The 12,641-nt window shown below is 40.6% G+C and overlaps 1 protein-coding gene across 1 annotated transcript in view; it reads right to left on the reverse strand.

Annotated features, from left to right (window-relative positions):
* The window catches only part of LOC118906741 (serine/threonine-protein kinase MARK2-like), a 53,273-nt gene that overhangs the window by 19,341 nt on the left and 21,291 nt on the right, over positions 1-12,641 (reverse strand). The window contains exon 2 of the mRNA XM_036874305.1: positions 11,643-11,772. Coding sequence (XP_036730200.1) covers positions 11,643-11,772 — 130 coding nt within the window. The remainder of the gene's footprint in view (positions 1-11,642; positions 11,773-12,641) is intronic.

Below are 12,641 nucleotides of genomic sequence, written 5' to 3' on the forward strand. Positions count from 1 at the left end.
TGTTCTTTCCTTCCCCTAATCCCATCTTAACTTTCCATTTCTTCATCCAACAAATCCATCAAATACAAATGGGTAGAGGATCAAGGAAAATTTGAAACCATTTCTTTCTTGTGGATAAAAGCTTTAGCTCTCTTCCTCTCATTGAACAGAGTGTACTTTTAGCCACTCACCTTTGACTGCATGCCGGCACTATATAGGAACACGAGCTTTGAAAGGCCCTCTTGCTACTCCTGTTGTCATCACTATCTGTGACATCTCTGACATCCATAAATCTAAGTCTTTCCAATTTTTTTTCTCATACATTAGTTCATTTTTTAATAAAACAATCAGGACAGGTATAGAGAATTAGAATTTCCAGGTTGAAGACAACTTTACTGTGTTCCAATTGCTTCTGCCATTTGAAGCCCAAATGCACTTATAAGTGGTTGTTCACCCTCTATTTAGATTCCTCTAGTAAAAAGAAATTCACCATCACACAAGCAGAGCACACTGTTTAAAAAATACCTCTGACTACTGAAAAACATCTTCCTTGATATGAATCTTGTCACTTCCACCCTTTGGCCCACCTTGGCCCAAGTTTTTGAACTCACTATCTTTTCCACATAAGAGTTCTTAGAATAAAGACAATGATCTTGCCCTCCACAGTGTTTTTGTATTCAGGTTGCCCATGCCCATTTTCTTCAAAAATGTATGGATTTCCATCCCCCTCATCATCCTGGCCAACTCTCCTCAGCACAGTTCAATTTGTCCAGGTGTCTCTGAAGGTGTCATGCAAAGAGCTGAATATGCTAGGACTGCCATCTCCTTATTGTTTCCAGTTCACAGATGAGAAAACTGAGACCACCCACTAAAGGACTCATCAAAGGTCATAAACGAGACCTTGAACTTGAGTCTCTACTCTCTGTCGTAGAGAAAAAGGAGCCCTGTAATTTAATCCTGGTCTGTATTTCCTGATATAACATGCAAGTGTGGCCAGAGACCCCATTTAACACTCAGGTAGAACAAACAGTCTGGGATCTTGCTGGTTTCCAGGTCCAGTGAAATGGTGGCAAAAGGGCTGAGCCAAAAAGACTTCCTAGACGTGTCAGTTGGCAATAATCTTAAAGTTGCCTGCTTGGGCTCTGAGTGCCCCTCCCCCCTCTTTTCCTCCCTCTCAACTCCGCTACCCACCCCCCCTTTTGTGGGTACCAGTGCCTGGTGTGTTTGTTAGTCATCTGTTTGTGAGGCAGCCCGTCTGTGACTCAGCTCCCTCCGGGATGGCCACATCAGATGGGTGCTATTGCCATATGAAACCAATAGAGGCTAGAATTCGAAAAATGCTCGTATTTATTTGAATATTCATCTCTGACCCATTCAAACTTTTCATTGTTAGCTCTAAGAGATATGACAAGGGAATCATTCTTTCTGGGGTATCCAAACACTTAAAGTTTCTAGAAGGGGATTCTAAACTTTAGAACTCCAAATTATCTCAATGGTCCCAAATTGCTCAAAGCAAAATAAATATGAATTCATTTTAGCAAATGTATTCTACCTGGCACTTTTAAGAGACCCAGAAAGGCAAGCAACCTTTGTGTCCCAACTCCAGAAAGAATTAAGTTAGTGTGATTAGAGCCACTATGGTGGCTGGAAATCTGATAGACTTGTGGCTCTGAGTCTAGGAGACCCAGCCCAAGAGAGGGTTTTGCTTGACTTGTGAGGAAACTGCTATCTCAGGTGGCCAAGAAGGCTGGGTATATTTCCAAAGGAAATGAAAATAGGATATCAAAGAGATATCTGCACTCCCATGAAAATTGCAACAGTATTCACAAAGCAGTATTCACATCAACAGATGAATGGATCAAGAAAATGTAGGATATATACCAGTTGCTAACTGAGGGAAACTGTCCTTCCTGCTCTACCCAAAGAAAAAGCATAGAATTCATATCATTAAAGTCATTATTTGGGGCTTAACTATTCTACAGAAGGTAGATCATCCTTTGCTGTTGCAAATAACCCATTATACCTACTCATCTTCCACATGTCTTCTTCAGCCTGTAATCGGATGCCAATTCAATCCAGTAACATATTAAAATTTCTTTCTCTTACTTGTTTGTTTACATCAGGGGTTAACAGGCTTTTCTGTTTAAAGGGTCAAATGGTAAATATTTTAGGCCTTGGGAGCCGTATGGTCTTTGTCACGACTACTTAACTTTGTCAGCATAGTGCAAAACAGCCATAGACAATTCATAAGTGAAGGAACCGAGTTCCAATAAGACTTTATTGATGGACACTGAAATTTGAAATTCATGATATTTTCATGAACCATGAAATATTATTCTACTTTTGATTTTTTCCTAATGATTTAAAAATGCAAAAACCATTCTTAGTTCCCAGGCTATACAAAAACAAGGCCACAGGCCATTTTTGGTTACCCCCTGGTCTAAATGATTTCAAGAGAAGAGTTGGCTGATTCACAGAATATTTTTACTGATGGATTTATTAATTTTTAAGATATTTTAGGGACCCAACATGAAGTTGACACAGATAATTTTAAGCTTACATAATTTTGATAGTTTATATCATAGGTCACTGTAATGGTTAGTTAGTTTTATGTGTCAACTAGGTAGGTCACAATACCCTGATATTTGGTCAAACATTAGTCTAGATATTGTTGTCAAAGTATTTTTTAGATGAGATGAGAATTTGAATCAACAGACTTTGAGTAAAGCAGATGACCTTCCACAATGAGGTGGGCCCCATCCAATCCATTGAAGACCTTAGGAGAAGAAAGACTGACCTCCCCCAGGAAGAGAAAATTCTGCTTACACTCTGCCTTCAGACTCAAGTTGCAACATTAACTCTTCCCTGGATCTCTGGTCTGCTGGCCTGTCCTGCAGATTTTGAACTTGCCAGCCTCCACAATTACATGACCCAGTGCCTTAAAAATCAATCTCTCTCTCTACATACATTTGACCCTTGAACAACACAGACATTAGGGGAGCCGACCCTCCATGCAATCGACAACCTGCATATAACTTTATGGTTGGCCCTCTGTATCTGTGGTTCCGCACCAGCAGATTCAACTAACTGCGCCATAGTGTAGTACTGTAGTACACATCTATTGAAAAAACCCTGCGTATAAGTGGACTCATGCAGTTCAAACCCGTGTTGTTCAAGGGTCACCTGTATGTGGATATATATACATACACACACATATATATCTTTAAGGACTGTTTTTTGGGTGACAGCACAATTATTCTCTTAATACAAAACTTTTACTTCACTTATTGGTGATATTGCTCCTCAAGTCCTTTTACTGAGGTCCAAGACAACTTCTTCTGTTTTAAATCTTTTCACAAGTTCTAAGCAATAACGCAGCTTTATTACACTCCTAAGAAAACTCAAAATGGTTTTGCACCCGTATGACAAATGCACAGGCTCGTTCTTTACTTCATTACTAATCATTGATAGTACTGCCAGCTCTCTGTTGGCAGTATGCCCTAATCATCTACTGTATTTGAAAACTAACACATTCCTGAATATACCAGATTGACATATGTTACAGCTGAAGTCTGTCAACTTACTCAAGCCCACTGATGTTCAACAAATTACATAATATGCCTTTGTTGCTTATTTTCTTCTTAATTTTGATTTCCTTAAAGTGTGTTCTGTTGGCACCTAGCTTATAAGCTGGCCCCGAAAAAGGAATTCTACAGAAAAATCAGTTTTGGAAACACTACAAGCTACATGCCCTGGAGAGTCATACTACACATAGCATATTAAAGGTTTGAGAAATCGTGTAGCAAAGAAACTCATTTAAATTAGTTTAATCCAATTTGTCCCAAATGTATTTGGCCACAGAAAATTTCTTTTTTCCTCCCCACAACATCTATTGGAACACATTTTGGAAAATCTAGTCTCATGTTATAACTTACTATCCTCGTTAGGAGTCATAAAAAGGCTAGAAAGAGTATTGCCTAAGCAAAGAATAAAGAAAAGCACAAACCATTTTATGAAATCTACCGAACAGTCAAGGTACTCATGATTCCTGATAAAGATAACAGAGTCAGTTAAATAAACTATCCTTTATTATATACCATTTGTTTGTATTTAATGTGATGTCTCATCTTTAAACCATTTCCAGGGCTGGCTAAGAGAACAGTCACTTTCTTTGTAAAGCTAAGCAGTCTTACATTTGATTCCAAGTCTATAAAAGGGAACACGACATTTCTTCCTTTTGCCTGTTTTAAAAAGGTCTAATATCGATCAATGTAATTGGGCTTCCTGATTGAGAAGGGAGGGGTCTGCATCTTCCATGGGAGGAGGAAATAAAGTCAGCAGCTTGGTTTGGGCCTTCAACTGCTTCTACCTTTTTGTCCCCAGCTTTATTGAAATATAATTGACAATATAACATTGTGTAAGTTTAAGGTGTGCCACCTGGTGATTTGATACACTTTTCTATTGTGAATGATTATCACAATAAGATGAACATATCCGTCACCTCACATAATTACCATTATGTGGTAGTGGTGAGAGCATTTAAAATCTATTCTCTTAGCAACTTTCAAGTATATAATATGGTATTGTTAATTATAGTCACCATGCTGTACATTAGATTCCCAGGATGTTTTTCATCTTTATAACAGGAAGTTTATAACGCTTTGACCAACATCTTCTTTTCCCCAATGTGTGTATTTGTGACGCTCTCAGCTACACAGAGTAGCTGGTAAAGCACCAAAATGATCAAACTATACAAATAGGGACATTCATGCAAAACTGTAAATTGAAATCAAGAGCACATTAAAAGACCTAGAACAGGCAAATTCACTGAGGCAGAAAGTAGAATAATGGTTACCAGGGGTAGCAGGGAGGGAGAAATGGGAGTTATTCTTTAATGGGTACAGAGCTTCTGTTAGGGATGATGAAAAAGTATGGAAAATGGATGGTAGTGATGGTTATACAACATTATGAAGGTACTTAACACCAGTGAACTGTACAATTAAACACAGTTAAAAGGATAATTTTTGTTAGGTTATATTTTACCACAATAAAAAAAATCACCAAAAAAATACTATGAAAGTAACAAAAGAGAGAGAGAAAACTACACATTGCCTATTGTAACAAGGTCAATTTTTCCGATTTCGATACTGTTTTATAGTTAACATAAACTGTAACTGGGTGAAAGGAATTTGGGATCCTTTGTACTATCTTTGCAACTTCCTGTGACTCTATAATTATTTCAAAATGAAAAGTTAAAATAAAATGAATGTATTAAAAGAGTAAGCCACCACGACCAAGAAGTATTTACCTGGAAATCCGAAGAGGTTTGATTTTTGGAAGTCTGTTAGTATTTCACACCTATAGCTGAAATAAGAGAGAAATCATGTGATCCTTGCAGATGCTTATAATGCTCTCGTTAACTCTAATGAACTTTCTTGTAACAAATTTTTTTCTTCACATCACTAAACAGATCCATCTAGACTACAATGAGGCTTCACACTCAAACACTGTGTTTTTAATAAAATCAGAAATAATATGGTAATGCTCACTATCATTGTTACTTAGCATCATTCTGAAACTTTTGGTCACTTCATGGTCCGTGGTTATAACTACGAAAATAAGGATACAGAGTGAGAGGCTACTTTTGACTGGGCCATCATCTGCTTGAGGCTTGGAAATGTCTTAACTTCTTGGCCTTGTTTTCTCTTTGATAACACTAGAGGATTAGTTGGACTCAATTATTACTTTTAATATTACTTTTCTGTTTCTTAGCATTGGACACTTGCCTTCAAAATTTTTTTTCTTTGGAAGACCAGAATATACTGTGAGTTGCTCTGATGGCAACAGGGGCAGGGCATCAAATCCTCATCCATTCGGATCCTTCCCTCCATCCCTGCCTACCCCCAGCCACCTCTGCGTGAAACAAACCCCTAATACACAGTCAAGAATGTAGACAGAGGCCCCTCTCAGTGCTCACACACGAGGGCTTTTTGAAACACGCCAGGTGAGCTGATTTATGGAATGTGGACTAGAACACGTGACAAAAAAGCAAAAGAGCAAAGTCTGGTCCCTAGAGGAGAACTTGATTCTAGAGCTGGTACAGTTATTGCTTCATGACCCTGAGTGAGGGCCCTCACCTCCCTCGGCTTTGGTTCCTTATCTGTAATGTGAGGATGTTCACTTAACACTCCTGCAACAAAAATCATGTTACTGCGGCCTCGTTACTTACTGGGTCCCTGTGGCCATTGGATGCTGACATCTGAATGGACCTTCCTCAGCTATTGGGAGCACAGGTAAAGCTAACTCATACACTGGGTCTCAACCTTGGCTGCATGTAGACTCACCAGAAGGAAACTCAGATAGACAGATGCCCAGGCGCCACTCAGTCCAATTAAATCAGGACTCTACCCAGGACACCTGGAGAATCACTAGTTGTAGACGTTCCCCAGGTGATTCTAATGAGCAGCCAAGATGGAAAGCCATTGTCCTCGCAGAATCATAGGATATATGTGGGGTAATTTCACTCAGAATCCGTCTACAAGGCCCCACAGTGATCTCTCCGTCATCTTGGTGAATGATCGGTGACACTTGCCCTTAAATGTTTTCAGATCAAACTTGTCTCTGTCTTGTTTCATGGCACAGAACGCTGAGCTCCTAACCATAATAGCTGCCACCCACCTGTGCAGATTCAAAGCTCTTTCCTGAGAATTCTTTCAACCCCACCAGAGAAACTCTCATCATCAGTTGAGAGTTGTATTCCTCTAATTCCTTTCAAAGGGGCCACGTCCTGGGCAATGATTTATGGAATCATTGTTGTGACAGGGGCAAATTCTCCCACTTTAAGTGATTAGCTTTTTTTTTCCCCCCCCTCAGAGTATGTTTCATATGCTACATTTGAATGTGGTACGTGTACGTGTGACTTTGCCTGGGAACTGTAGTCAAGAGTGTCTGGCTTCCTGTCAGCTTTTATTGGATCATGAGCTAGGATGACCCATTTCTGTGGTGAGGTGGCTGGTTCTAGCCTGTCTGCAGTCTGTGGGTGTTTAAGGAGGAGGGGAGTTTTTAGTGAAGTGCTATAAATCACTTAGACTTTTTAAGGTAATCCACAGTTTTTGGAGCAACCCTCCATTATCTCACTGTGCTGGTTTCATGAAGGCTAAGACTCAGAAAGCAGTACTGGAGATCAGGGTAAGTTGCCCAGCTCCCTAAAAAGAATTGAACACAGAGGAATTTTAGGGCAGTGAATCTATTCTGTCCAATAGTATAACGGCAGATACATGTCATTATATATTTGTGAAAACCCATAGAAGGTACAACACCAAGAGTGAGCACTGAATAGAATAAACAATGGACTTTGGCTGGAAGTGAACGACAAGGATGTGTCAGTGTAGTGCACTGATTATAACCCCTGTTGCACTCCAGTGGGGGAAGCTGATAGTGGAGGGGGTGTGTGAATGTGGAGGCAGGGGATTATGGGAAGAACCCTCTGTACTTTTCTGCTCAGTTTTGCTGTGAACCCAAAATTGCTCCAAAAAAATTAAGTCTATTTGAAAAATAAAGAGGGGAGTTTGAAGCTTTGCTTTAAAATATATTTTGTAACCCCAGAAACTGGAAAGTATTTAGCAAAACAAAACAAAATCCTGGGTAATAATCTAGTCCTTACAAAATGCTCTCTTTTATCTGATGTTTTACTGATGTTCTGTCCTCCATCCTTTGCTCTCCTCACACACTTACCCACTGTCTCCTCCCTACTGATAGCTTGCATGTATCCTTATCTAACCCAGAATTATCTCCTAAGCTCCAGGCTCTTCTATCCGAAGGTCTCCGCGAGAAATCGCAATTTGAATGTCCTTGAGGCACTTCAACATCAGTTTGTTCCAAATGAGAATCATTCACTCCATTCCCCAACTCCTCTTTCTATATCCCAACCTTTCTGCAAAAGAGGTATGACCTTCTCGAACTCTAGTTGTCCTTCTAAATTTTCATGCTAAAAGAACAAGTCCTCACTTCTGATCAAATATAGTGGATTGAATAATTGTGGGTATCTGTGTTCCTGCTAAAATTCCAACAGAATTGCATTACAATAAAGGGATTTTAAAAGAAGCATAACCCCACAAGAACAAAGAGACTGAGAAGAGAAGACAGCTATACAGTCTCAGAAGGTGGAAAAGCACAGGGATAAATAGGAACTGACTTGGCAAACCAAAGACCATCAGAACCTAAGCTGGCAGAAAACCCAGAAACAAGCCAATTAACATAGATGAATCCTCCAGCAGAGGTCAGGAAGAGGAGGCTCCAGCCACCTTAAAGAAGCAATCAAATCAGTAAAACTGCAGACATGTGAGGTCTCACAAACAGAGCCTTCTGGCTCATGTTTACTTTCTAGAAAAGCATCTGGAGGATGTGTTCTACCAAAATAAAAGAGTAAGCCAAGAACCAAGATGACATGGGCTTTAACACAAAAGGGAGGCACAGGGCGTCCTGGGTTGTTGATGAAGGACCATCCCAGGACCACACCTATGGTCATGACTTTTTAGTTCTATTACTCCTTGTACACGTAGATTTAGAAAAGTTAAATAATTTGTTCAAGATCACACAGCTAGTCTAGTGAATTTTTGAGTTAGGAATCAAACTCAGGTAGATCTGCTGCAAAGACAAGATGGAGCATTTCTGTAATTATGGAATTCGGAGCCAATGAATGACTAATGCAGATAAGAACAGTTCCAAGACATAAGCGTACAATGAGAATTAAGTGAGATAATCACCCAAAGCATTAACCCAGTGTCTGGCACATGGGAACCTAAATATTATTGTCTTACTTCTAACTAAAAATATAATCTATTATATTATCATTATTGCCTCTATCGAATGTTTCATGAAGGATTAGCATTTTAGTTGGATCTGGAAATACAAGTGGGATTTTGATGGTTGGAGAAAAAGAGAACATTCCAAGCTGAAGGGACAATACTAACAAAAGAGAAGACAGTGAAGATGCACACATTTCAGGCATTTGTCAAAGAATCCCATCACGAACTAACTATAGTTCAGCACTTGCCAAAAGTTTGCTTTACACATCTGGGATTTGAAGGAAATCTGTTAATTCTCCACTTCTCTACATTTTGTAAACCCTATCCCCTGAAGCAAATTAGATCATCAGAAAGCAACAATCCTCAATTCGATTATCTTGACTTCTCTCAGATTAACTTTCATAGAATTAAGATTAATTAATATTATGTCCTTGGACTTTGCAGAAGAGGAATACAGCATTGATTTGAAGAATGTTTTCTTATCTTTTGCAAAATCATACACACTGTAGGTAACACGTACCATTAACATGCTGATTTAGTGTTCAACAGCAGTAATTTATTTATTTATTTTATTTATTTATTTTTTAAATTTATTTTATTTATTTATTTTTGGCTGCGTTGGCTCTTTGTTGTTGCGCGCAGGCTTTCTCTAGTTGCGGTGAGCGGGGGCTACTCTTCCTTGTGGTGGGTGGGCTTCTCATTGCGGTGGCTTCTCTTGTTGCGGAGCACAGGCTCTAGGCACGTGGGCTTCAGTAGTTTTGTCATGCAGGCTCAGTAGTTGTGGCTCCCGGGCTCTTGAGCACAGGCTCAGTAGTTGTGGCACACAGACTTAGTTGCTCCGCGGCATGTGGGATCTTCCCGGACCAAGGTTCAAACCCGTGTCCCCTGCATTAGCAGGCGGATTCTTTTTTTTTTTTTTTTTTTTATTTATTTATTTATGGCTGTGTTGGGTCTTCGTTTCTGTGCGAGGGCTTTCTCCAGTTGTGGCGAGCGGGGGCCACTCTTCATCGCGGTGCGCGGGCCTCTCACTGTCGCGGCCTCTCTTGTTGCGGAGCACAGGCTCCAGACGCGCAGGCTCAGTAATTGTGGCTCACGGGCTTAGTTGCTCCGCAGCATGTGGGATCCTCCCAGACCAGGGCTCGAACCCGTGTTCCCTGCCTTGGCAGGCAGATTCTCAACCACTGCGCCACCAGGGAAGCCCAGCAGGCGGATTCTTAACCACTGGGCCACCAGGGAAGCCCAACAGCAGTAATTTAATTCACACCAAATGCTTCAGGACAGCTCTCCTCTTCCTATAAATATATAAAAATAAATGTGTTTGTCTTCTTTCATCTATTTAAAAATATTGTGTATTATCTTAGGACAAGTGAGTTTTAACAAATAAAATTGAATATATTGTTGAATTTTGGTATAATACAAGTGTCAAGAAGGTAAGAAAAAGATGTTACCAGACAGTGAGAGCGTGGGACATTTTTGGTATTCCATAATGAGGTGATTACTGGGTGCAAGATAGGCTCAAGGATGTATTATACAACATGGAGAATATAACCAACATTTTGTAATAACTATAAATGGAAAGTCACCTTTAAAAACTGTATAAAAATTTAAAATGTTTTCAGTTAAAAAAAAACAATATCTCATTTGTTTCACTAAAATTTCAACAGAATTTTAGGAGAACCAACTAGCAGAACTGCTCAGTAAAAGCAAGGTTATCTGTTAAGGGACACTGCCTTTTATCTATGAGGAGAACCTTTTCAGAGTTTAATATTCAATTTAAACATTTTCACCTACATTAGTCAGCCTTAGCCAGCTTGTACTGCAGTTTAAAAAACAAAAAACAAAAAAACCCCAACATCCTAGAGGCTTAAAACAACAAAGTTTTATTTCTCATTGATGCTACATGTGCATCTTGGGTGAGCAGGACTTCCTTTTTTTTCTTTTATTTTTGAGCATGACTTTCTACTCTGCATTGTCCTTACTCGGGGGCCTAGGCTGCCAGAGTCTCCACTTTCTAGAACATCGCTGGTTGCCATGGTAGGGGGAAGGGAAAATGGCAAATCAAGTACAGTTGTCCCTTGGTATCCAGCGAGGGATTGGTTCTGGAGCCCTGCATGTGGCAAAATCTGTAGATGTTCAAGTCCCACAGGAGGCCCTCGGTATCCTTGGTTGAGCACCTGCGGTGGTGTAGTACTGTATGTACTTATTGAAAAAAATCCCCCTTGAAGTGGACCCACACAGTTCAAACTCGTGTTGTTCAGAGGTCAACTGTACTGCATGTAAGCCTTCTGCCTGAAAGTGGTACAAGTCACTTTCATTCCTGTTTCATTGCCCAAGGCAAATCACATGGCCTGCTAAACATCAAGGTGGCAAGATGCTGTATCCCTTTAATGCTTAGAAAGAGAAGAACTGGAATTGTTGGGGAACAGCCCTAATGACTACTAGAGTTTTACCTTTTTGCTACTGAATATTCAGTTCACTTTCCTTTCCGCATGCCATATACACTCATCTCTTCCTCCAAGGAATATATGCCAGCAAGTTTCATCTCAATACAGCTTTTAGTTCTAAACCCAGGATTTGGGGAGATGCACAGCCATTTTTACATCAGGTCTGGATATAGCACCTACTGATTCAGGGACCTATGAACAACAAAGTCACATGATCTGCCCTCCACACAACCACCCTTCAATGGTAGAACAAGGACAGGATAACTACAATAAGGACCCCCATTCAGAAATGAGAGCATGAGAGACCCATGGTAGATACTGGTCAATAGCAGACATTTTGAGGGCTCCTACCTGGGGTCAGGGGAAGTCCCTTGATTATGTTCTGATATTGTTTCCTGGGAAAAGCTCTTACCCAATCATCGTCCTGAAGCCTGGTTCCAGTTTCTTCGAGTTCTTTTTCATTATTCTCCGCGGCCACACGTGAAGTGGGCAATGAGAATATTTCCTCTTTGGGATGAGCGGCTTTCTCAGCCCATCCTGCTCTGAGATGAGTAGAATCCCGAAGTCAGGTAGGTCATAAATAAGCCCCATCTCTTTTGTCCAGGCTGATTAATACTTCTTTTGTCAAAAACATAGCTTCTTGTATATTTTTGTTACCGACCAGGGTTCTTGGCCTCCTTCCTCAATAGAAATTGATCAGAGACCAGACAAGAAATTCAGGCAAGGCTTTATTGGGGCCCCTGCTGCAGCAGCGGGGAGTGAGACCAAACAACAGGTTCCCTAGCTAGCTCACTTGCAGAGGTGGGGGTCAAGCTGATTCCTTATATGGGGTGAGGGTACGGTTGTGTCCAGGGGGTCGGGCCGCAGGGGTGGCTTAGGAGGTTTGCTCACCCCTTAGGTGGTGTTGTGCGCAGGGGGCATGGGCGGTACCCTGCTATTGTTCCCCATCCCCTGCTTTTGCTCCCAGCTCTTCAGAAGTGGCAGTTGGGCTTTTTGGTCTCTTTGTATCTCATTGTCCAGAATTTGCCCCAACTGCGCAGGCATGCAATTAGTTATTTTTAGTCCCTTATAGTTTCTCTGTCTTTTGTTGTGTCCAGGTGTAAGCACTGCAGCACTGGAGCAAAGGGTCCCAGGTCCCAGCCTGTCTCATTTTCTTCCAGTCAGCTCCAAATGCCGATAGCTATAGTTTCTTTTCAGACACGTCTCATATTTATTGTATTTCTTTGCTTTCTTGCTCCTATGCCTCTTTTTATCGGTTTAATTTCTATTCCCTGAAGCCATCAGGCCTCACAGAGAGTCACATGCAAGCTTCATCTCTTTTTCTTGAGCCATTTTGTACAAGCGAAAGGATTTTTTGGACACACCATTAATGGGAATTTTACTCAGAGACGGCTTAATTCATTAACAGGTT

The sequence above is a fragment of the Balaenoptera musculus genome, chromosome 14 (genome assembly GCF_009873245.2).
Source record: "Balaenoptera musculus isolate JJ_BM4_2016_0621 chromosome 14, mBalMus1.pri.v3, whole genome shotgun sequence".
NCBI lineage: Eukaryota > Metazoa > Chordata > Mammalia > Artiodactyla > Balaenopteridae > Balaenoptera > Balaenoptera musculus.